General features: G+C 37.8%; 1 protein-coding gene across 1 annotated transcript in view; it reads left to right on the plus strand.

Annotated features, from left to right (window-relative positions):
* The window catches only part of PLCB1 (phospholipase C beta 1), a 686,722-nt gene that overhangs the window by 543,247 nt on the left and 120,055 nt on the right, over positions 1–23,420 (plus strand). Inside the window, 7 exon segments of the mRNA XM_034640285.1 lie at positions 1,880–1,964; positions 3,504–3,628; positions 8,149–8,303; positions 12,169–12,333; positions 13,973–14,072; positions 14,773–14,877; positions 15,869–15,978. Of these exon segments, the coding sequence (XP_034496176.1) occupies positions 1,880–1,964; positions 3,504–3,628; positions 8,149–8,303; positions 12,169–12,333; positions 13,973–14,072; positions 14,773–14,877; positions 15,869–15,978 (845 nt within the window).

Genomic DNA, 23,420 nt, shown 5'->3' on the forward strand with positions numbered 1-23,420 from the left:
ACCGAGGAGAGGAAAATGACTCAAAGGTAATAACTCTGTTTAAAAACTGAGAACTGGGGGTGTCTAGGTAGCTTGGTCAGTTAAGCAGTTAAGCGGCTGCCTTTGGCTCAGGTCATGATCCCAGAGTCCTGGGGTCGAATCCCATGTCAGGCTCCCTGCTCAGCGGGGTGTCTGCTTCTCCCTCTCCCTCGGCTCCTCCCCTTGATTATGCTCTCTCTCTCTCCTGCTTACTCTTTCTCTGAAACAAATAAGTAAAATCTTAAAAAAAAATTTTTTTTTTTTAATAAATAAAAACTGAGAGCTGCCAGGCTGCCTGGGTGGCTCAGTCAGTTGAGCGTCAGACTCTTGGGTTCTGCTCAGGTCATGATCTCAAGGTCCTGGGATCAAACCCCAAATCAAGCTCCACACTCAGCCCAGTTTGCTTGAGATTCTCTCCCTCTACCCTTCCCCCCCCCGCCACGTGCCCACATGCTTTCTCTCTTTCTCTCTCAAATAAATAAATAAAATCTTAAAAATAAATAAATAAATTTTTAAAAAACCCTGAGAGCTCTCCAGGCACTCTGAATGACACTTGCCTCAGTACTGTGTCTGACGCTTTGGTTTTAGCTGGGAGGAGGACAGAGAAGCTGTTGGACTCTGAGTCTTTACAGACTAAGATAACTTTGTTTTGTTGCTTTCATTCTAATGGGAAGTTTGGATTCTACTTCCAAAACGTTGCTCTTGTATTCTATTGAGACCTCCAGCACATTCATCTCTCAGGCCTCTCATCTAATCTGAAAATGAGGCCATCAGACTGGAAAATTTCCAAGGATTCTTCTGCTTTGAAATACCCTGATCTTAATGTCACATTAGTTATTTGAACCAAAGGTGATGAGGTTGTGGAATATACGCTAGGTTCAGTGGGGTGGAGTCCGGAGCCTACTACCAAGAAAGAATTCTTGAGACGTCTTTGGTGCAAAATTGGTGGTTTATTAAAACACGGGGACAGGACCCGTGGGCAGAAAGAGCTGCTGCCCCGGGTTGTGAGGGGTGGCTGATTATATACTATGGGGTTGGAGGAAGGTAAGGAAAAAGGGAGGCTGAGAAAATACTTTCATATGTTAAAGGAGACTCACAGGATACCAGAGGCCTTGCCATTGTCCAGTTAAGGTTGTTTTTCCCTATAGCAAGGCATTAACATTAAGATAGTTGGAAACTTCCTGGATTCCTAGAAGTATCTGTCTATGGTCTGCAGGCTATAAGACATTTAGTTGTATTTACATCCCCTTCTGGAAACTAGGTTACTGATAGAAATGCTTTTCTTGTAAACTGCTAAGACATTTGCAAACTGAGGGAGACTCAAGTCTTGCAGGATTGTGGTGTCTATAGGTTAACTGTTTCTTTGTCCGTCAGGGCAGCCAGGAGTGCCTGAGGAATTTCATGTACAACCCATGGAGGGGGGGTTATGGGGTGTCAGTTTCTGCTTTGTCCTCAACTTGCCTTCTGTTCCCTCATCAAAGGGGTGCATACAAACAGAGGCAATGACAATGTGAGCATCAAAGATAGTCAGAGAAACCAATCTGAATGGATTTAGTTCCCCCAGGGCTCCTCTTCTTTTGACAAAACAGCTTTCATTTACCACATCTAAAATTCATTTCCCCTAATACAAGGCCATAAGCATAGCTGACTCAGGTAGCAAGTATTAGAAGAGACAGCTTCTTAGAAGACTCAACTTTGGGTTCAGGTAAAGGGTTCACGGAAAGAAACATATTTACAAAGTTACGATGAGGATTCATTGCGCTAACTTCACCGAACTCGCGAACTGGCGCCTACTTCTTATATGTTACAATTTATACCGTTACATTTTGCTTCTCTCCTGTTTCTGTTGTCGTTAACTCAGAAAGAAATAGAAGTTTTGAAATGTCTTCCTTCGTGGAAACCAAAGGTCTCGAGCAGCTGACGAAATCGCCAGTGGAATTTGTAGAGTATCCTTGATTTGACGACTGACTGCTGAAGGGACCCCACTGAAGCCACGTGCCATTCGTTTGATTTTTGTTTCGAATAATGGCTTCCTTCTGTCACCCAGGTGTGAGAAAGTTTCAGGTTTCACATGCGAGGCTGTGTGGGGTGGCCTCTACTGGTCCTGCAGGTAAAGGAAGCTCAGGTTTCAAGGTGATTTTCACACCATCAAGCCCTTTGTCATGCGGCAATTTGCTTAATCTTTCTGAATTTCCGAATTTTCTGAAACAAACGGTGATACCAGCTTTACAGCTTGCCTTTGGGGTTAGGGACAGCATGTGTAAAATGTGTGTATATACTTTATATATATGTAAGACAGATATATGTAAGATAGAATATACTTTATACATATGTAAGATAGAATATATATGTAAACATACATATATAAACTTTCTTGGCATGTCACATCCTAAATGTAATAGGTGTCCAATCAGAAAATAAATGGGATGATGATAAGAATATAAATATTGGGACTCCTGGCTGACTTAGTCAGAGGAGCATGTGACCCTTGATCTCAGGGTCTTGAGTTCCAGCCCCACGTTGGGTGTAGAGATTACAAAAAAAAAAACAAAAAAAACAAAAAAAACCTTTAAAAAAAGAATATAAATATATATTACTAATAACGGCTTTGTTGATCGTCCTGACAACAAAAACTTACAATTTTTGTCCATAAATCAAAAATGAAACAAGTCAATAGCTGTCTTACCTTGTTGAATCCTCACAATAGGCCTAGAATATAGGGATTGTTCAAGCTATTAAGTAACGGAGGGAAACTGACAAGAGAGAGATAACAGCCAGCAGCTTCCAGAAATTAGGTTCAGACTCTTTTAGGTCTCATTCCCCTGCCCAAACTCACAACCTTAGCTAACCTCCACCGAATCTGGTAAGGGCAACAGTCAGCCGTGTTTTAAAGACATCGCATTGTGTGATAGCTAAATAATAGTGAGAACTAAAGGCTCTCAGGATGGAAAACTGATGGCAGGAGGAACTCAGATGCAAAACAAGGTCAAAACCTTCTGTGCTATATTTACCATGTTATCCATCATAAAGAGTACCACAGTCTTGGCAAACTCGGAGAAGGTTAAAAAATGAGCAGAGAGCATTTCAAAAATAGCCAAGCCGTTCACATTTGCTGCTTCCGCCAAAGACAATATCACGCTCTCACATGCTTAGACACGCTTGAGCTTCCTCATGTGTCCTTAATCGTGAAACCTGTGCATTTTAATAATCTCTGCAAAATCACATTGACTTTGACTCGGTCATTTTTGCTACCCCATTAGTTTTTACCCACAAGCCTCTGCAAAGGTGATAGCACATTTCTATTATAAAAGCACATTTATTCTGTGTGTTCAGGAAGTTTTTGACATTTTTCACCGACTAACCCAATGAGATCATCAACAGTTAAGTTCATTTTCCAATGGAAAAGGAAGGAAGGTGGCCTCTCAGTTAATAGTATTGGCTAATTATTTTTATAATTGTATTCACTACTTAACGTGATGGTCCAGATACAACAAAATGCAGCTTAGCAGGATATATCCAAAAGGAACCCGTGTGGATTCATCTAACTACATGCCTCAGCTCTTCTGGAATGCGGGTTGCCAAATGGTTGCACTTAATTTTCAAACTGTGGGTAAGTAACACAGTTAGAACCCATTTCCGTTCTGTTATAAAGCCACATTTCCAGGCTTGCAAATAGAAGCAAATTTCAGTGAAGGAAATACCACTACAAAAAAAAAAAAAGGTAACCTTTGAAAATGGAGAAACTGTCTTTAATAGTTTATAAACAAATCTTTATTTCTGGTGGTTTTACATTATTTTCAAAGAAAAATTTTTATCTTTTTTAAAGTAATATGTAGAGGGGTACCTGGATGGCTTAGTTGGTTAAGCGTCTGCCTTCAGCTCAGGTCATGATCTCAGGTCATGGGATGGAGCCCGCATCAGGCTCCCTGCTCAGCAGGGAAGCCTGCTTCTCCCTCTCCCTCTGCTGCTCCCCCTGCTTGTGCTCTCTCTCTCTCTGTCAAATAAATAAATAAATAAAATCTTTAAAAATTTTTTTTTAAAAGTAATATGTATAGGTTGTAGAAAATTTGGAAAATTCAGAAAAGTGTAAAAAAAAAAATAAAACTGCCAGGAACACTACCATTCAGAGAGTGAACACAGTTAAGTTTTTGGTTTTATAATCTGGAAGGTTTTTTGGTTATGTATATACAGGCTTTTTTATTTAATTCCTTGTTTAAAAATGTGTATATATATTTATATATATTTAAGTGCTATACAGAAACATGAATTTTAATAGCTGTATATTAAGCACATTTCACAATTCACTAAAACCCATTTCCTATCACTGGGCATTAGGGAATTTTTTTCCTACTATAATGTTTGGAGAATATCTTGATTATAAATTGTCAAGTCTATGTCCTAATGTTCTTTTGGAAGAGTTCCTAAAATAGAATTACTCTTAAAAGATTTGAACGTTTTAAAAACCTTCATGCAATATGCCAAATTGTCCAACAAAAACGTTGGTTATTTACCCAAAAAATATAAAACACTAATTCAAAGGGATACATGCAGCCCTATGTTTATTGTAGCATTATTTACAGTAGCCAAATTATGGAAGCAGCCCAGTATTTACAATAGCCAAATTATGGAACCAGCCCAGTATCTTTATCTGAATGGATAAAGAAGATGTGGTATATATATAGGCAATGGACAATTATTCAGCCATAAAAAGAATGAAATCTTGTCATTTGCAACAACATGGATGGAGGTAGAGTGTATGATGCTAAGTGAAATAAATCAGTCAGAGAAAGACAAATGCCATATGATCTCACTCATATGTGGAATTTAAGAAACAAAACCAATAAGCAAAGAAAAAAAAAGAGAGAGAGAGAGAGACAAACCAAGAAATAGACTCTCAACCATAGAAAGCAAATTGATGTCACTAGAGGGGTGAGGTGTAGGGGGATGGGGGAAATAGGTGATGGGGATTAAGAGGACACTCATGATGAAAAAAAAAGTAAAATGAATTGAAAAAATCTGTACCTTTAACAAGTTAAAAAAGATGTTGCACTGGATTTCTCCTCCATCAGCGATATATGATATGAAATGCTCCCTCTTGTTTGAGATCTTGGTTAAGTATTACCATTAAATAATAATGATGATGATAATGATGATGATGATGATAATATTCCAGACAAAATATTATCTCGTTGCTTTAATTTTATTTCTTTATTATTGAGGTTGAACATTTTAAATATGTGTTTTGATTTTTACATTTCTGCTTTTATGAAGTTCATGTTTAGGACTATTGTCAATTTTCCTGTCCACTTATAACAGCATTTTTTATATAATGGGCATATTGTAATATTTTGTGAAACAAGTGAGATTGGGCTGATTAATGTTTTATTTTATGGAGTCTTGGTTTGTTTTTATTATTACAGGCTCTCCATCCCAGGATTAGATCCGTAATTACTTCTGTTTCTCTCAGTTTCTCTTTTATTTGAATTTGACCCTTTCAACCATCCAAATTTAATTGTGATATATAATATCAGGAAGAGATCAATCCTTTTTACACTAAACTGAAATTACTGCTTAATAGATGTAGCCTTTTTTGGTATGGTTAATTTGAGTCCATTTTTTTCCAGTTATATTCTTCTCTGTTAATAAACCTGTCTGCCTTCCTGGAGCCAATAGCTCACTGTTATTATTGTAATGTTTAATACTATGGTCTAACACGTGGAAGTGGAAATTCTCCTTCACGGCTATTAATTTTTAGTTGTTTCTTGCCATTGCCAGTGGGACTCCTATTCCAACTGAATTTAATTTACTTATTATTATTTCACTCTCCCCCACTGAGAAAGAAATGGGATTTTGAATAAAATCACATTAAATTCACATTAGTTTAATTGTTACATTGTGTTTCCCTCTCCCCACTGGAAAAAATTGTTTTGTTTAAAATCACATTAAATTTATAATTTGAGGAAATTTGAAGAAAGCCAACACCTTTTAATTTTCAGTTTTCTTATCGCAGAAAGAATGCTTTTCTCTACACCTTCAAAGTTCTTACATTAGATCCTTCAGCAAAATCACCCATCTTCATCTGAGGTCTAGCTTCTTTAGATGAAAGCCTTTTTTGAAAACATTATATTTTTGGCAAATTGTTTCTGGATATTGATATTTGTATATTTATTTTATGAATAAATATATTTTATAATCATCCTCCCAAGCTCTCATAATAGCCCATTTTGCCAGTAGCTTCCATTGGGTTTTTCAGGTAGACACACCCTCGCAACAATTTAATCACATCTATGTTTTTTCCCTTCCTAGGGCTTTGGACTGACCATTCTAGATGAATATTAAATAATAGTATTAAGGGTGGGCAGCTTTCTCTTCATCCTGACGCTAAGGGGAATTTCATTGAGTAGATGTTGGCTGTGACTGAGACAGATACTCTTTCACACACTAAAGGAGTACAATCGCCCTTCTTATCTGTGGCTTCACTTTCCCTGGTTTCAGTTACCTGCGGTCAGCAGGGCTCTGGAAGCAGAGGCTCTTCCTTCTGACTTATTGTCAAAAGGTCAAAAGTAGCCGAACGCTACGGCCCAGCGCCTACATCCTTTACTTCACTTCATCTCATCCCGCAGGCATTTCATCGTCTCACATCATCACGAAAAGAGGGATGAGTGCAGTGCAGTAAGATATCTTGAAAGACAGAGAAACCACATTCCCAAAACCTTTATTACAGCATATTGTTATAATTGTTCACTTTATTAGCTGTTGTCAATCTCTTATCATGCCTAATTTATAAGTGAAACTTTATCGTAGCTGTGTGTGTGTAGGAAAAAACATAGTATATGCAGACTTTGGAACTATCCGTGGATTCAGACATCCACTGGGGGTTTTGGAACACATCTCCCATGGAAAAGTGGGGATTACTGTATGCACCTGTCCTAATTGACTATCGGTGCCTTAGGAATTTATGTTCCTGTTATTAAACGTCTATTTGACATCTGTTGGGATGACCATATATTCATTTCTTCTTTTGTGAGTACATAGATCTCCTAATGTGTAATTATCCTTTTGTTCCTGGGATAAGCTCTACTTCTTCGGTGTGTGTTCTTTTTTAGAACATATGATTTGCTATTGTGATTTTTTAGGCTTTTGGTGTCCATTTTTTCAAGTATGATAAGTGGGTCACTTTCTTATTTTAGTACCTTGTCCAATCGTGCTATCATAGTTACCATAGCTTAATAAATTGGCAGGTAAAATTTCACTTACTTTCCTTTCTCTAAAAAGGATTGGTTATGTGGAACTTTGAAATAATTCTACAATCACCTCACTATTGTCCACCTAAGCGGAGATGAGTCATGACTCAGACAATCTAGAACAATCTAAACAGCTTCCCAGATTCCCTATGACTTTAATTTTTTTTTTTTAAAAAAAACCTTACCAATTGCAATTAGTGTGGACATCCATTTCATAGGCTGACTGAGCCTTAGGAAAACTTTGGCAGTAAGTTTTGTCCATTAGAAAGGAGTCAATGTGTGGTTAGATGTAGGTGGTAACAAAAGAAATGCAAATTTAAAAAAGGAAATCCTTTTCTCTTATAAATTAAAAAAAGAAGAATTCTAGCATTCATGGTTGGTGAGGTATGGGGAAGGCTCAGAAGCATGGATTAGAGGTTTAAAGTGGCATGAGCTTTCTGAAGGGCATTTTGGCAAGACTTACCAAAAAGTACACATCTTTTTCCTAGAACGCATCTTTTGACCTAGAAATGTCACTCCTAATAATGCCATTAACGATGACTTCAATGATTTCACGACAATGATATTCATCAAACCATTATAGGTAATGAAGAATTTGTACAGCTGTTAAAGCAGACAAACATTTAGCGAAATGGACTCACTACATGTTCAAAACATATTTGAAGGAGAAAACCAGAAATATACCAAGCAGTTGGCAGGGGTTTATCTCTAGATTTGGAGATTACAGTGTGACTTTTTTTTTCTTCTTATCTGCATTTCCTAAATTTCTACAATGAATAAATATTTCTTTTTAGGAAGGGTAGTAAAAGTGGACTGTAATACAATCTTACTTTCTTGCTCTAAACACAAATATTGTCACAATAAGGGTTGTGTTTTTGATACCCAGACCTGGCTATGCAAATAAATATGGGGATGTACGAATACAATGGGAAAAGTGGCTACAGATTAAAGCCAGAGTTCATGAGGAGACCTGACAAGCATTTTGATCCATTCACCGAAGGCATCGTGGATGGGATAGTGGCCAACACTTTATCTGTCAAGGTATGTACCTCTCTATTACAAAACTGTCCCCAGCCAAAGTCTCAAACAATACCTATTTTGCATAAGGAAGTAGCTTAGTCATCAAAAATTTAGAGCTAGCAATATCACCACCTCCTTCATGCATTTTTCCTTTAAGGACTAAATCTGAATTACAAGGTTCAGAAGCCACATGCATGAGCTAAAGGGACTAAGCCCTATTCTTTAATAAGATAAAAATTGGACCCTAAATCAATAAAGGAAGTTGGTGAGAGTCACCATGGTCGGTCCTTTCTTTTGGGCTTTTTTGTTTTTTGTTTTGTTTAATAATAATTTTTTATTATGCTATGTTAGTCACCATACAGTACATCCTTAGTTTTTGATGCAATGTTCCATGATTCATTATTTGCATATAACACCCAGTGCACCGTGCAATATGTACCCTCCTTAATACCCATCACCGGCCTATCCCAATCCCCCACCCTCCTCCCCTCTGAAGCCCTCAGTTTGTTTCCCAGAATCCATAGCCTCTCGTGGTTTATTCCCCCTTCCGTTTACTGCCCCTTCATTCTTCCCTTTCTTCTCCTACCGAGCTTCCTGCTATTTCTTATATTCCATAAATGAGTGAAACCATATGATAATTGTCTTTCTCTGCTTGACTTCGGTCCTTTCTTTTGGTACAAATATCAGCAACCCATGTTAGAGAAATCTTTTGGTCTTTTATTTTTCTATTACTTCTAGAAAAATAGCCACCGTGAGCAAACTAGAGAAAAAAAAAGGTATTCTCTCAATAAATTGTTAAATTTTGAATAAAAGCTCCCAAATTACCTCTTTGAAAATCTACCAGAGGATTCGGGGACTTAAAACACAGAGTAATGATATTAAGTAAAAGAATTGCTTCATTAAACAGACATCTGACCCTAAAATATTAATTCGAAATTATTTCTGCCACCTTTGAAATTGATGTTACATCAGATATAATTTTTTAGCTGTAAGAAAATATTTTGTACTTCGAATGAAAAATTATTTTATAAGGAGCTTTTTATGTGAATTCTATAAGCTCTTGGCTGTTGTGGCTGTTTCTACTTCTTTAAAGTTTCCTTTCTTTCCTATTTAGCTGGGTAACTGTGGAACTGAGAAATGTTTTTTATTGGACATAAATGCAATTTACGGACTGACCTTAAACCAAAGGCATATGAAAAACTATGTAAAAAAAAAAAGAGTAACAGTTTTGCTAATTTCTATCTACCCTAAGCTTGTTAAGCCCATTTTTACTTTAAAATTTATGTCACTTGACACCAAAGATTAAAAATAAAATTTCAGTGAAGTGTCTCAAAATTATATCTTTTGAAATCATTTCATGCTATGTATCTGAAGAGTGAAGTTGGCAGAATTAGAGCTTCTAGATTATATTTATTTTGGGAAATCCTTTTCAGCAAAGGATGTTTCATTCCTCCCGAGTTTGATTAAGATAAACTTCAGCATCACACACTGACAAAATGTTATTTTTAGAACCCTTGCCAATTGTTGTTATAGTTGGATCAAACTAATAATTGTGTTCTCGTGTGCCAGCTTATCTTGTTTTGTGCATGTTTGCTTGCTTATTTATTTTTTTTAAGAAATTCGGGGCGCCTGGGTGGCTCGGTCGGTTAAGGGTCCGAGTCTCGGATTTGGCTCAGGCCATGATCTCAAGGTCGTGAGATCAAGCCCCGCATCGGGATCCATGCTGAGCGGGAAGCCTGCATGTCCCTTTCCCTCTGCTCCTCCGCTCACTCTCTCTCAAATAAATAAATAAATAAATAATCTTTTAAAATATTTCAAAAAAAATTCTACCATGAAAATGTAAGTTAGAAGATGATGACATTGAAACAAGAAAGTGAGTTGAGGGGCAGCAGTTGAGACCCAAACAGACATGAAGTGCTGCCTGAGTCCAGAACGGAGACACTGCTCTCATGCCGTCAGTGTCCTCAGAACGGACAGGCCAGGCTGCTGTCCCATCCTGCCTTTCACATGGTGGCCAGGACCAAGAGGCAGCTCCTGTCCGTCCAGTGGTGCCTTTGTTTTGACCTTCTGACATAGACTTCCTAGTGCCACAATCGACTTGGGAGCTCAGAAATTGTTCCACCATCCTATTCTACTGATGGGAACATCAAAGGTCAGTGTCATTAATTGAGTTAAGAACTTCTGCTTTATTTTTATTATTTTTAAAATTGTATTTATTTATTTGAGAGAGAGAGAGGTCGAGCATGAACTGGGAGAGGGGCAGAGGGAGAGGCAGACTCTCCCCTGGGCAGGGAGCCTGACACAGGGCTTGATCCCTGGACCCCAGGATCATGACCTGAGCTGAAGGCAGATGCTTAACTGACTGAGCCACCCAGGCATCCTCAAGAACCTTTGCTTTAACAGAATACCTTAAGCACACAGACTGCTTGGTGCATCTGATTTCCCAGTGTGACTCACATAACTTGGAAGTATCACACATATAAGAGGTCTGCTAAGTTGCTCTCATGTAGAACCACAAATTAAACAGAGATTATTGCTGGCAGGTCCCAGGCACTCAGGCTAAAGAGAACATTCAGGAGAAATGAGTTATCCTGGGGGCAAATTCAGACAGGGTCTTCCTGGTTTTTCTCTCTAACTGGTTTGGAATTTCTGACCACATCAGCATACAGCTCATGGGCCTCACTGAGCCTCTGAGGGCCATTCTCAGGGAGACATCGTGTCCCACTTCTGACCCCACCATAGTCTTGGTAATTCACCTTTGACAGGGTCCCCTTTCACGGACTTGAGCTCAGAAAGCTCCTAGCCACCAGAATATGTGATTTTAAACTCTTTGAACTCTACAATATCCATAAATTTTATAACTGAGCAAGGATACCCATAATCATGTGAATGACTAACAGGTTGGGGTTAGGAGTGATGATAAACTGGGCTTGATGGTTTAAAGTCAATATTTGGGTTTTGTTTTGTTTTGTTTTGTTTTTAATTAATTAATTAATTTATTTTTATTTTTTAAAAGATTTTATTTATTTATTCGGCGGAGATAGAGACAGCCAGCGAGAGAGGGAACACAAGCAGGGGGAGTGGGAGAGGAAGAAGCAGGCTCATAGTGGAGGAGCCTGATGTGGGGCTCGATCCCATAACGCTGGGATCACGCCCTGAGCTGAAGGCAGATGCTTAACCGCTGTGCCACCCAGGCGCCCCTGGGTTTTGTTTTTATTATCACTGTGGCTTTTTAAAGTATAACAACTCTGGGGGCACCAGGATGGCTTAGACAGTTAAGCGTCTGACTCTTGATCTCAGCTCAGGTCTTGATCTCAGGGTTGTGAGTTCAAGCCCCGCCTTGGAGTCTACTTAAAAAAAAAATAAAAGTATAACAACTCCGAGAATTGAATAGCATAGTGTTACAATCACTTCTTTCAGTTGAATTTTATGAACCAAAGGAAACTTTTTAAATGCTAGAGTTTCTACTTTTTTATGTTTTAAAGTTGTATTCTTAAATAATCTTTTATTTTCATTTATAATCATGCTAAAATGATTGTCTTGTAACATCTTTAAGTATTAGAAAACCTTTATATTCAGTTGGCTCTAAGATCAATCTTCAATATTTAACAGATGCGTCTCAAGTACAAAAGGTATAATCTGATCAAACTTTTGGTATTTGTTCATTTATTTTCTCCTATACAATTTTGTCTTATTAACTGACTCTTTCTAACCTCAGCATTTTCAACGTGCCTCTACCAATTCTTTAACCAAAAGAGCAATTTTATTTGTACTCTTGCCTCCATTTCATTTTGGTTATGATTCAACCCGCATTTGTACCTCCCTAAAGTATTCTCTTATATCACTTAACTCATTTATCAAGAGTTACTTTGTTATTATTTTCTAGATTATTTCAGGTCAGTTTCTTTCTGATAAGAAAGTCGGGACTTATGTGGAAGTGGATATGTTTGGTTTGCCTGTGGACACGAGGAGGAAGGCGTTTAAGACCAAAACATCACAAGGAAATGCTGTAAATCCTGTCTGGGAAGAGGAGCCCATTGTGTTCAAAAAGGTTGGTCTCGTATCCTTGATATGAGAAGTAACGGCATATTCGAGATGTTTCACTCTGAGAAAAAAACATTAGGTGAAAAATTATTTGTTGCTTAATTTGGGAATTTACACATTTATAAAGCAATAGCATTTGGGGGGCTATCTTAAAAATTGTTCAGGATTTCTGTAAATCACTTGCTTGGATTTTCAGAATTGTGTTGTGACTCACTTAATTCTAGTATACCTCATTTGGAAGACCAGAAAAACATATAAACTAATTCGTATCCTCTCATAATACAAGTGGTAAATGATATATTTTCATTGTAACTGAAATGAAGTAAAGTGAGAAGTAGGGAATAATATGGTAGCAGAGAGAAGGAAATCCATACCTCCTAAAAACATATATTAATTAAACTGCCTATAACCTCAAGCCTCTGGCAGCTGGTCATTCTACTCTGGATTCTGTCTGATAGAGTTAAAACCTTTCCATTCAACTGGGCCTTCTGTCTGCCTTCACCAAAAACAAAATAAAACAAAACAAAACCTTCAAACATGCTTGTCACACAAAGGAAGACAATAGTCCAGTAGAAAGTGGAATAGACTATCTTACCATGTCCTTTGATTTTATCTGGCCAAAAAATCTAGAAAGGTTGTCTTCTGCAAAGAGAATATCTATGTTAAAGGTCTTTGTGTTCCCACTATTTTTAATATGTTAATAAGATTCAAAAGTAATGTCTACTTCAAAGAGTTATTAATAAGTATTCCCCAATACAGTGAAAACATTTATAAAATGTCTGGCACTTTGAAAATAGTCAACAATGTTAGCTTGATCTTGTTATCAAAATTAAGTTTTTTAAGGATACAATTATCCTTGTGTTCTCCACACATGTTTTACATTGTGGGGGGGGATTGAGCAATTGTTGCTAATTTGGGAATTATTTATAAAGCAATCTCATTTTAAAAGCTGTTCTGAAAGCTCTATTTTTGCATGTTTTCTTTTGCTTTGAAAGTATAAAAGCAATTTGTTTTGAAAATATAAGAGTAGGGGCACCTGGGTGGCTCAGTCGGTTAAGCATCCAACTCTTGATTTCAGTTCAGGTCATGATCTCAGGGTCACGGGAATGACCCCACATGGAGCTCCGTGCTGGGTGTGGAGCCTCCTTCCTCTCTCCCTCTCCTTCTGCCCCTCCTCCCCCTCTCCTCCCTGTTCACGCTCGCTCTCTTTCGAAGAAAAGGAAAAAAGAAAATGTAAGAGTAAATGCTCAAATAGTGGTAAGACTACTAACTTTATATTTAAACTTTCGTCATTTCCAGATTGAGAATGTTCGTGTCAAAAGTAATGGTCTACACTGAACTCTATCTCAAAAACTAATGATGTACTATGTGTTGGCTCACTGAACATAATAAAAAAAAAAGTAAATGGTCAACATGTTGAACAAATCCCTCCTTAGGACAAGGTGATAGGACATAGACAAAGCCGTAGCTCTGGGATTCCTTTTGAAAATCTAAGTTCTAGAGCAACAACTTAGCTTTTAGTCAATCGCTAAGCAGAAACTTCTACTTGACTTTGGAAACACAGGACAAATTTGAATATTATCTTTCTAATTCTTTCTTGGAGTTGCTCCTTCTTGTAAACACTTGTATCCTGAATTTCCCTCTAGGTGGTTCTTCCTTCTCTGGCCTGTTTGAGGATAGCAGTTTATGAAGAAGGGGGTAAATTTATCGGTCACCGGATCTTGCCAGTACAGGCGATTCGGCCAGGTATGGATCGTGTGATGAGAAACTACCAAAGCTGTAAAGAAAACCATCACCACCTTATGTGGTTGTTAAAGGGTGACTGAGGAAACTACCTGAAAACTCAGTGGCTTATAACAAGTGCTTTATCTTCATGCTCATAAGTCTGTGGGTTGGCAGTTTTTGGCTGGGCTCATCCATGCAGTTGTGCTCTAGGCTGAGGGCTGGAGTTAGGTCTGTTCCATGTGCGTTCATTCAGGCTTCCAGGTGGAAGGAACAGTGTTATGCACAGTATGGACATTTATGGCCGCCCTCTGGAAGGCATAAGGGCAAGCCTGACTCTGCAAGCACATTTTAACCCTCTGTTTGCACCACATCACTAATATCCCACTGTCTAAAGCAAAGCATATGGCTAAGCCCCAAGTCAAGAAATCACATACAGGGGAAGAATTTGGACCAATAATTCAGTCTATGACATACAGTTCTAAATTCTCTTTTGTGGGGGAAAAACATGTTTGGAAAGGAAAATAATCAGAATTAGCATTGTTTTCCTGTCTGATGAGAAAAATGATATCACATAAAACCATGTGATTAAAATGAGAAAGAAGTGACCTGTTTGTCATCCAAAGTCACCTAAAATAAACATTTCCATCACATAGATGTTCCTGTGTTATAACTAACATTGTGAAGAAAATCTGCAATACACAGTATTAATGTCACCCTCTAGGCTATCACTACATCTGTCTGAGGAATGAGAGGAACCAGCCTCTGACGCTCCCAGCTGTCTTTGTCTACATAGAGGTGAAAGACTATGTCCCAGATACATATGCAGGTAAACAACCTAAGTCAAGGGGATGTTTCTATCTGGGACCATCCTTATTTTCGTGGTTTAGTGGAAGGAAAACTGGACCAAAAATAGGCAGGAAATTCTGGCCTCAGAATCACTTCTATTTATGTATGTATGTTGATTAAATTGCTCAAGCAATTTGTGAATAAATTTTAATTTTGTTCCACTGAAGTCCCAATAAAATATTGAGTATGTTTATCTACTAGTGGTATTATTCTTGTCCAGCAATTTCCAACCCATGCTACTTGGTACTACAACAGTGTATCTAGATCTGTACAATGAATTTATCTTCAACCAGTTTTAGAAGCCAGATCCTTTTCATGGGTGAAATCCTAAGTTTGGAGGAATTAACTTGTGACAATGTCAACCAGGAATCATAAATTTAAATACTCATAGTGTTAAGTGTAAGGTACTGGGGAGTGGTGGAGACTATGGCAAACTTGGAGCACATGCCGATCCAAAGATGGCAGCCATAACTCACTCTAGCTAGACAGTATCATGTGTGAATGATACTTAGATTGCCAAGTCTTTGGGTTGTTTCAACAGTCCGGAAAGCAGGCTTTTTCTTTGAAATATCTTCCTTCATTTATGAAACACTGTGTGGGCCAAATAGGACAAATGTGTGGGCGATTGTTAGAATGGATGGACCCTTCAAAAAGAAACTGAAAACTATGGAATATTGAGGTATCCTGGGTTGGAGCCTGTCCAGTTTGACTGTCAGAGCTGAACTCCTTTGAGTTCTGTCTTCCTGAGGTTGAAGCAAAGGATGAATGAATGGAGAGTTACATGGTAGATGGAAGAGTAGAAGATGGATGACAATTCGGTGGATGGGTGGGTGAGTAGACAGATGATGAGTGAATGCATGGATGGATGAGTGGATGGATGAATGAATGGTTGGATGGATGGATGGATGGATGGATGGTGGATAATCAGTATATCAGGGACCTTTGATCTAAAATGTCTCTTCCTTATTTAGATGTGATTGAAGCTTTGTCAAATCCAATACGATATGTGAATCTGATGGAGCAAAGAGCTAAACAGTTGGCTGCTTTAACACTGGAAGATGAGGAAGAAGTAAAGAAAGAGGTGAGCAGGCGTTCTAATCTTGTGTGGTATGAATCATGATTTCCACACCCATTGGCTGGCTTTGCCTATGTAGCATCACACTTCAGGAGAAGAAAGTAGCACATTGGAAAAACTCTGGTGGAGCTCAGCATCATCTCATAAAACATCTACATGATTGACTGAATTTTTCATATTTCATCCTCTTCTGGTATTGTGTGCCCACACCAGCATCTTATTTTGTGCCTGCTTTGAACAGTCCATATCTGGCCATTTCAGGTGAAAGTTTCTAACTGATTTCATATTGCTTAAAGGTGACTAAAGCACTTACAAAAGAATATGATCATCATGTCATTTACTATTTCCTTTTGTCTTTAATCTAAAGTGCAGGATTTCAAAGTGCTTTTGTGGCTTCTTAGAATACATAAACTCCTTAATACAAATACCTAGTGCGTAGTATGAACCATAAAATGTTTATTACTATTATTACATTGTATACTTATATATTATAATGCATATTCCCAAATAATTGGTATATTTTCTAAATGAAATGTTGCAATTCAAAGAATAATTAAGGAAGGAACTAGAACTATTAGAAGTGAAATTTAAAAATATAAAGCTTCTATGCAGACTGGCAGTCCTTTAGTTTTCAAAAAAGTGAAATATACTTTAATGATAGAAGGTAAAACCATTATTAAAAATAGTAAAAGAAATAAGCTATTTTCATACTTCATTTGAACATTCTGAAGATAGATTCATGGAGAAAGATGAGAAAAAAAATGGAGAACTATCAGAATGGGAGGAAGAAATTTTGAAAATGGTTTGGATAACTATAACTAATAGCCAAGTCCATTAAAGTTGATGTAATTTATTTTTTTAAGATTTATTTATTTATTTGAGAGAGAATGAGCGAGCATGCAAGCGGGGGGAGGGGCAGAGGGAGAAGGAGAAGCAGACTCCCCGCTGAGTGTGGAGCCCGACTCAGGGCCTGATCCCACAACCCTGAGATCACGACCTGAGCCAAAACCAAGAATCAGACGCTTAACCGACTAAGCCACCCAAGCGCCCCAAGTTGATATAATTTATTAAATAACTTTTTTCTTATTCCAAAAGAAACCTAGGTTTATCATAGAAAAATTTTAAACTAACCATAAGAAAAGAAAAATCCCAAAGATATTACCTATAATTCAAACACCTAAGCCACCCAGACATAACACAGTAAATATGGAATGTATACAGAGCCAGTCTTTTTATGCGCAATTCTTACTTTTTCATAAAATGGGATAATATTCACAATCTGTGTTTTAACCTTTTATTTTCACTTACTGCAAATGTTTTCCATGTCATTAAATATTCTTCTGTGACATAGCCTTTAATGACTTCATGGTTTTCTATTGTATAGCCATACCATAGTTTATTTTTCCAATCCCCTATTACTGGATATTTGAAACACTCCACTCTTCTAAACAGATCTTCAGTGAACGTATGTAAATACCTTTCTGACACATCTATGATTATTTCCTTCTTTTTTTATATGGAATTTTAGAAATTTTTCATCTAAGATATATTGAGCTAATTGAACATAAGAAAAAATGAAAAGGAAAATATTCAACATAAGAGTAACATCCAGGCTCTTATTTACACTGCCAGAATCATATCCCATAGGACCAGTAGAGAGTGAAATTTAAAGTTAAACTGGTAAGTTTCATAAATAATGCTTATTGTGGTATGCAATAAAGAGGATTATAGGAAAATTTTATACTGCCAGAAAATTATGCCTAGCAGACATGAATATACTTCCAAAGTTATTTGTGCCTTCAACATCTACGCTTAGCTTCTGCAGAAGGGAGGGAAAAAAAATGAGAAACACCTAGGCCCCCTGAGTGAATTTTGAGGGCTTAGTCCAAGCACTCACTGCTTGTGTAGGGCTCACAGGAGGGGTGTTCCTGCACTCCAAGCAGATGCTATCGGTGTCCCACCCAGACCTTCTTTTTATTTATTATTTTTTAAAGATTTTATTTATTTGAGAAAGAAAGAGAGAGAGCACACACAGAGGGAGAGGGAGAAGCAGACTCCTCTATGAGCAGGGAACCCAAAACAGGGCTCGATCCCAGGACCCTGGGCTCGTGACCTGAGCTGAAGGCAGAGGCTTAACCAACCGAGCTACCCAGGTGCCCCTCAGACCTTCATTTGAGTGCTGCTTCACCCATGGGCACAGGGCTGCTGCAGGTGTGGGCTGTAGATGGCTCATGGCCGCAGACTTCTCCAGAGGACTGGCCTGGGCTGATAGGAGCTACTTTGCTGGAGATGTCTGGTAGGTAGTCCTTGGAAGGGGGTAACCCATGCCGAGCGACTGAAAGACCCAGGAGAATAAGAGCCCAGGTCTCTTGCTTCTGGGTGAGCAATTTTGTATTACAATTCACACTTCTGAGCCCCCATGAGATCAGGCTGAGGCTGGACTCCAGGCTGAGACCACATTTCAACTTAATCTTCTTTCCCGGTCTTACTCTGCTTTCCTCACCTTCGTGCAATTTTCTCCTAAGAGCACTGTCTCAGTAAATCGTGCACTCAACCACCACCATGTTGAATTCTGCTTATAGGGAGCGCAATAAGGCTGAATAGCTGCTGTTTTATACTGAAAATCAAGAACGAATGCCCTTTCTGAATTTTTTTGTCTGGGAACCAGAATTTGAATGTTTGGCAATAGTTACATCTTTAATTCTGTTAGTTCTTTAGCAATCATAGCACTTTTTCTTTCCAATGGCCTTCGAAAAGATTAAGAGGAGACAATTCAGTGAATGTCTCATTTTGCTCATACAGACACCAATATGTCTTAGAAATCTAACAGAAGTTCTGGAACACTTTTCTCTTCTACCTGCCTTAGCTCACTAACGTACGTAATAAAATACAATTCAAGGTAAAGATAATTTACGTAGATAGAAATAATCCTTAATAACATCCCTCTCCAGTTAGAGAACAGGAATCTATTTTTTTCAACTGGATATGTTTCATTTTCTAGGAAATAGAAGTTCAAAGAAAGCGTTTTCAAGTGAAATTGCATATATTGTCACTATTTAGAAACAATACTTATTCTATCATTGATTTCTACATACTCGCTAGCCAGGTTCTCCAAGGAGTGAACACTCAGTTGAAGAGAACATTTCAAGACACTGCCAGTTTCTGCTTATATAGTAGAACAATTGAGATAAAAAGTTTCCTAAGGGGGTATTTTACTCATGGTGCACCAGAGAGACCATTTTTCTCATGACTGCAAAAAAATGAGACTCTAAGGAATGGGAGAGGAAGGGCCTTCAAGTTGTCAGGGATCCTGTCACACTGCCATCTTTTCAAAGCCTTATCTTTGCACCAAACATCAAATATCAAAAATCTATTTAGAGAGAATGCAATGCTAATGGATATAAAAATACAGAAGTAGCATTTTAGGTCAGCTTTATTTTTGTTTCTCCTCTAGCAGTGGTGATCAGAAAGGATTTTCAGTAAATGTATAGTGTTCGTTAAATTTAGAGGATATTTAGACATTTTCAGTTTTAGAAATAATTTTAGAGTCATTGAATCCCATAGATTCCAAATAGTCCAACAGAGAAAATATAGTTTTTTTCCTTTGAAGTGTCAAAACCCTAAATGACCTCATTTTTGAAACTCAAGAAAAAAAATCATTTGCCCTTACCATGTAACGCTAGGAAGGAAAAGTCATTCCACACCTTTGAACACCAGTGTGCCCTTTATCTTGCCTCGTGATGATGTAAGTTTGTTTGAATGAGGCCACTGAAAATAAGTAGCTATGGTTTTCTCAAAAGAAAATTCTATCTAGGACATGGCAGACACTGGAGACACTATTTTAGCAGCAAAGACTTTTTTAGTATAATCCTTTTAACTTGGTAGTTATAAAGGTCATTTCTATTTGAAAATTAAAGACTTCATTGGACTGCAAAATATTCCCAGATTTGTAATACTTTAATAAATTATCTTCATAGAGCAATTTGCAAACCAAATAAGTAGGCAAGTTGAAAATTCCCCCATGCTTTGACCACTAGACATTTGTTTCAGATCATGTGAAAAGATAGATAGATACCTATATATAAATCCAACATATATTTATGTAAGTTAGGGAATAATAGAGATTTGAGTTGCTGGGTTTATTTTGTGGCTTTAAAGTCGTTGTTCAGGACACTGGGTTAGTAAAATTGTAGAAAGTTGCCTAATCTGAATTATAACAAAGGCTTTATAATATTTACAGCTATTTCTTTATTTTCAAAAAGGTATACAAAATTTTTTTAAACATAATAAACCACACACACAAAAAAAGCTCTCAGTAATCTTGCAGATACTGTTAACATTTTTGGTGTATGTCCTTCTAGCAAGTAGACGTATATATATTTTTCTTTTAAAAATATTAATTTTTTAAAATGGCAGCAGAATCATTTTTAATGTTTAATGTTTTCATGTGGTTATAGAAATGCCTGATGAGACATAAGTAAAACTTCTGATTTTATATTTTTAAAATATACCTTAAAGAGAAAGAAGTAAATATACAATGTATTGATTACAAAATATTATGTGACATTGTTAATGTCCAAATGCAGTATTTGGACATGACTTGCTTTAACATGTTGGGGAATGCAGATGTATTTTACTGAGCACTTACTATGTACCTGGGACCATTCTGAGCCCTTTCATGTATTAGCACTTAACGTCTTAAAACATCCATATGTCTTGGTTACTGTGATTATTCCCATTTAACAGATGAAGAAACTGAGCACTGAGAGAATCAGTTTCCTAGCCAGTGTCACACAACAAGTAAGGGGCAGTGTTGGTGTTGAAATCCAAGCCATATAGCTCCAGAACTCATGTCCTACACCAGCATTTCCAGAAGTCTGATATGCAGACTAGGGCATCCTGAGTAAGCAGGTCTGGGGTGGGGAGAGGCTCAGCATCTCTCACAAGCCCCAGGTGATGGGGTAATGCCATTCCACGGAGCATACTTGGAGTAGCAAGAGTCTGCACTCCACCCCATTGTACTATCTCAATAACAAAACTGCAGTTTTCTAGTAACTGTTAACAAGGACTACCCTTCATTCCTCTTTCTGTCCTCTATAGTTTGTTGCTTGGATAACTTAGCACAGAATATAAGACCTTTACCTGAAATGGTAGCATCCTTTGAATTTTTTGTTGAATCAAATGTCAGTATTCCACCCCCCTTTACATCACTGGATATTATGTTGTTCTTCAATGGTGACGTTTATATATGTGGGTTCCATTTGATTAGTTTGTACATTGGCTTCTAGACAAAATTCAGTTCCCCCAACTCAAAACTTCGAAGTTATAAAGGCCACATTTATTCACCAAGTGTTCATTTCCACCCTTGGAGAAAGTTATGATCTAAGACAGAGAACCTGATGCCCCAAACCTTACTCAACCCTCAAAGCCAAAATTTCTGGTTCTCAAGAGTTCCCTGTATCGTCTATGTGTGTATTATACAAGGGAAGGAAGGTGTGTTAGTGGTCTTCACATCACTTTGATGTTGAAGGGAAAGTTGTTTAGTAATACCATAATTCCATTTATTCCAAGAAGCCTACCTTTAAAGTTGTTGCATTCATGTGTTCTTATAAGTGAGCTGGAATGTAAAATAATTTATTTCTTTATGCGGTGTATGGCACTGTAGGCATCTTTGATGGGATTTGATTATTTGAAAAGAAAAAGGTTTTATGGTCTGGTGTGGATGTCACCAGTAAGATAACAACAGCAAAAATTCAAGGTGGTACAACTCATAAGGTTACCGTGTTTAACTCAAGGGAAAGCACTGGGTGTCATTTAGTATTTCTAAAACAGAAGCTTGATACCTCATCCATGGCTCAAGGACGTGGCGCTAAAATCAAAGATGAGGTTTCCCAGTCATTTTGGATTCCCTTTAAATGAAAATCTTACTCCTGAAATAATAATTTAGCAAAATACCAATTTATAGAAACAATAGTTTCTCACAAACCCTGAACTTTAAGCATCCAATAAAGTAGGAGGAGAAAGTTTGCCTTTTTGGAGATGGTCTTTAGATAATGACACTATCCCTTTCATTTCTATCTACAGCTTTGGAGTTTACAAGGCATTTTATTGGGTGCCCTGGAAAAAACTGAGCCCTAACTAGACAACACATTTTTAAAAAAGGGAACGGTTGCTTATCATGGTAGATTGATTTGCCTAATACCAGTAAGAAAAAATGGAGGAACTAGAGTCTTTGTAAATGAGTTCTCAAGAAAAGACTATATATGATTTTGAGTTAAAACTACTCAATGATTGGTTCATTCTCACTGCTTTTACAAACTTCCTCCATAACAGTGTTTCACATTTCAATGGATTCAAATAAGGAGCTTTGGGGTCATCTGCCCAAAACAGCAATACACCCAGAAATTTGAATATTGTAGTCCATGCCAGGCCCCACACCATAGGGACTGTAAAAGTGCGACTCTCAATGACAAAGTTTTTCATTCTCTAGAGTAAGTCTTCTCAAATTTTACTGCGCATACAGATCACCTGGGGAATCTTGTTACAATGCAAATTCAGATTTCCTTGTTCTGAAGCAGAGCACACAATTCTGCATTTCTAAGGAGCTTCCCAGTAATGCTGCTGCTGCTGACCTGTAGGACCAGATGCTTTATTTATTTATTTTTTTTTAGATTTTATTTATTTATTTGACAGAGAGAGACAGTGAGAGAGGGAACACAAGCAAGGGGAGTGGGAGAGGGAGAAGCAGGCTTCCTACAAGCAGGGAGCCCGATGCAGGGCTCGATCCCAGGACCCTGGGATCATGACCTGAGCCTAAGGCAGACGCTTAACAGCTGAGCCACCCAGGTGCCCCTGTAGGACCAGATTCTGAGTAGCAAGGCCCTCAGACTTCAGCATCCTTCAGAATCACCTGGATCACTTCTTAAAGCACAGATTGCTGGCCTTGGCCTGAGAGTTTCTGACTGAGTAGGTCTGGGGTGAATTTACTTTCCTGATGAGTTTGTTAGTGATGTTGATGCTGCTGGTGAAGGGACCACACGTTGAGAACCAGTGCTTTGGAGTCCTACATCTGTGTCTCACTTGGAACTCTTCCTATGTGGAATTAAAAAGTCATTATTCCATCCAAAATGTCAGCTTTATCACAGGACCCCAGTAGGGCTCCAGGAGAAACTCTCCTCCCAGGGAATTGTCCGGAATCTGTTCTGTGAGTGATTGACCATAGTCTCTGCCAAGTGATTCGGCTTTGTTAATTCAAAAGATACATCCCCACAAGATGAATGTTAAGGACGGTTGGTCTGCATTCATTTTAAAAAGAAAAACTCACAATTTCTGCCCAACTATGAAGAGTTCATTTCTTCTGATTTCTTTGGAGACTGTATCAAATATTTCTAATAAATTAAAATTGGCAGGAACAATAACAAGTACAATAGTGTCTCCCTTTAATCTCT

This window comes from Ailuropoda melanoleuca, chromosome 13 (assembly GCF_002007445.2).
Source record: "Ailuropoda melanoleuca isolate Jingjing chromosome 13, ASM200744v2, whole genome shotgun sequence".
NCBI lineage: Eukaryota > Metazoa > Chordata > Mammalia > Carnivora > Ursidae > Ailuropoda > Ailuropoda melanoleuca.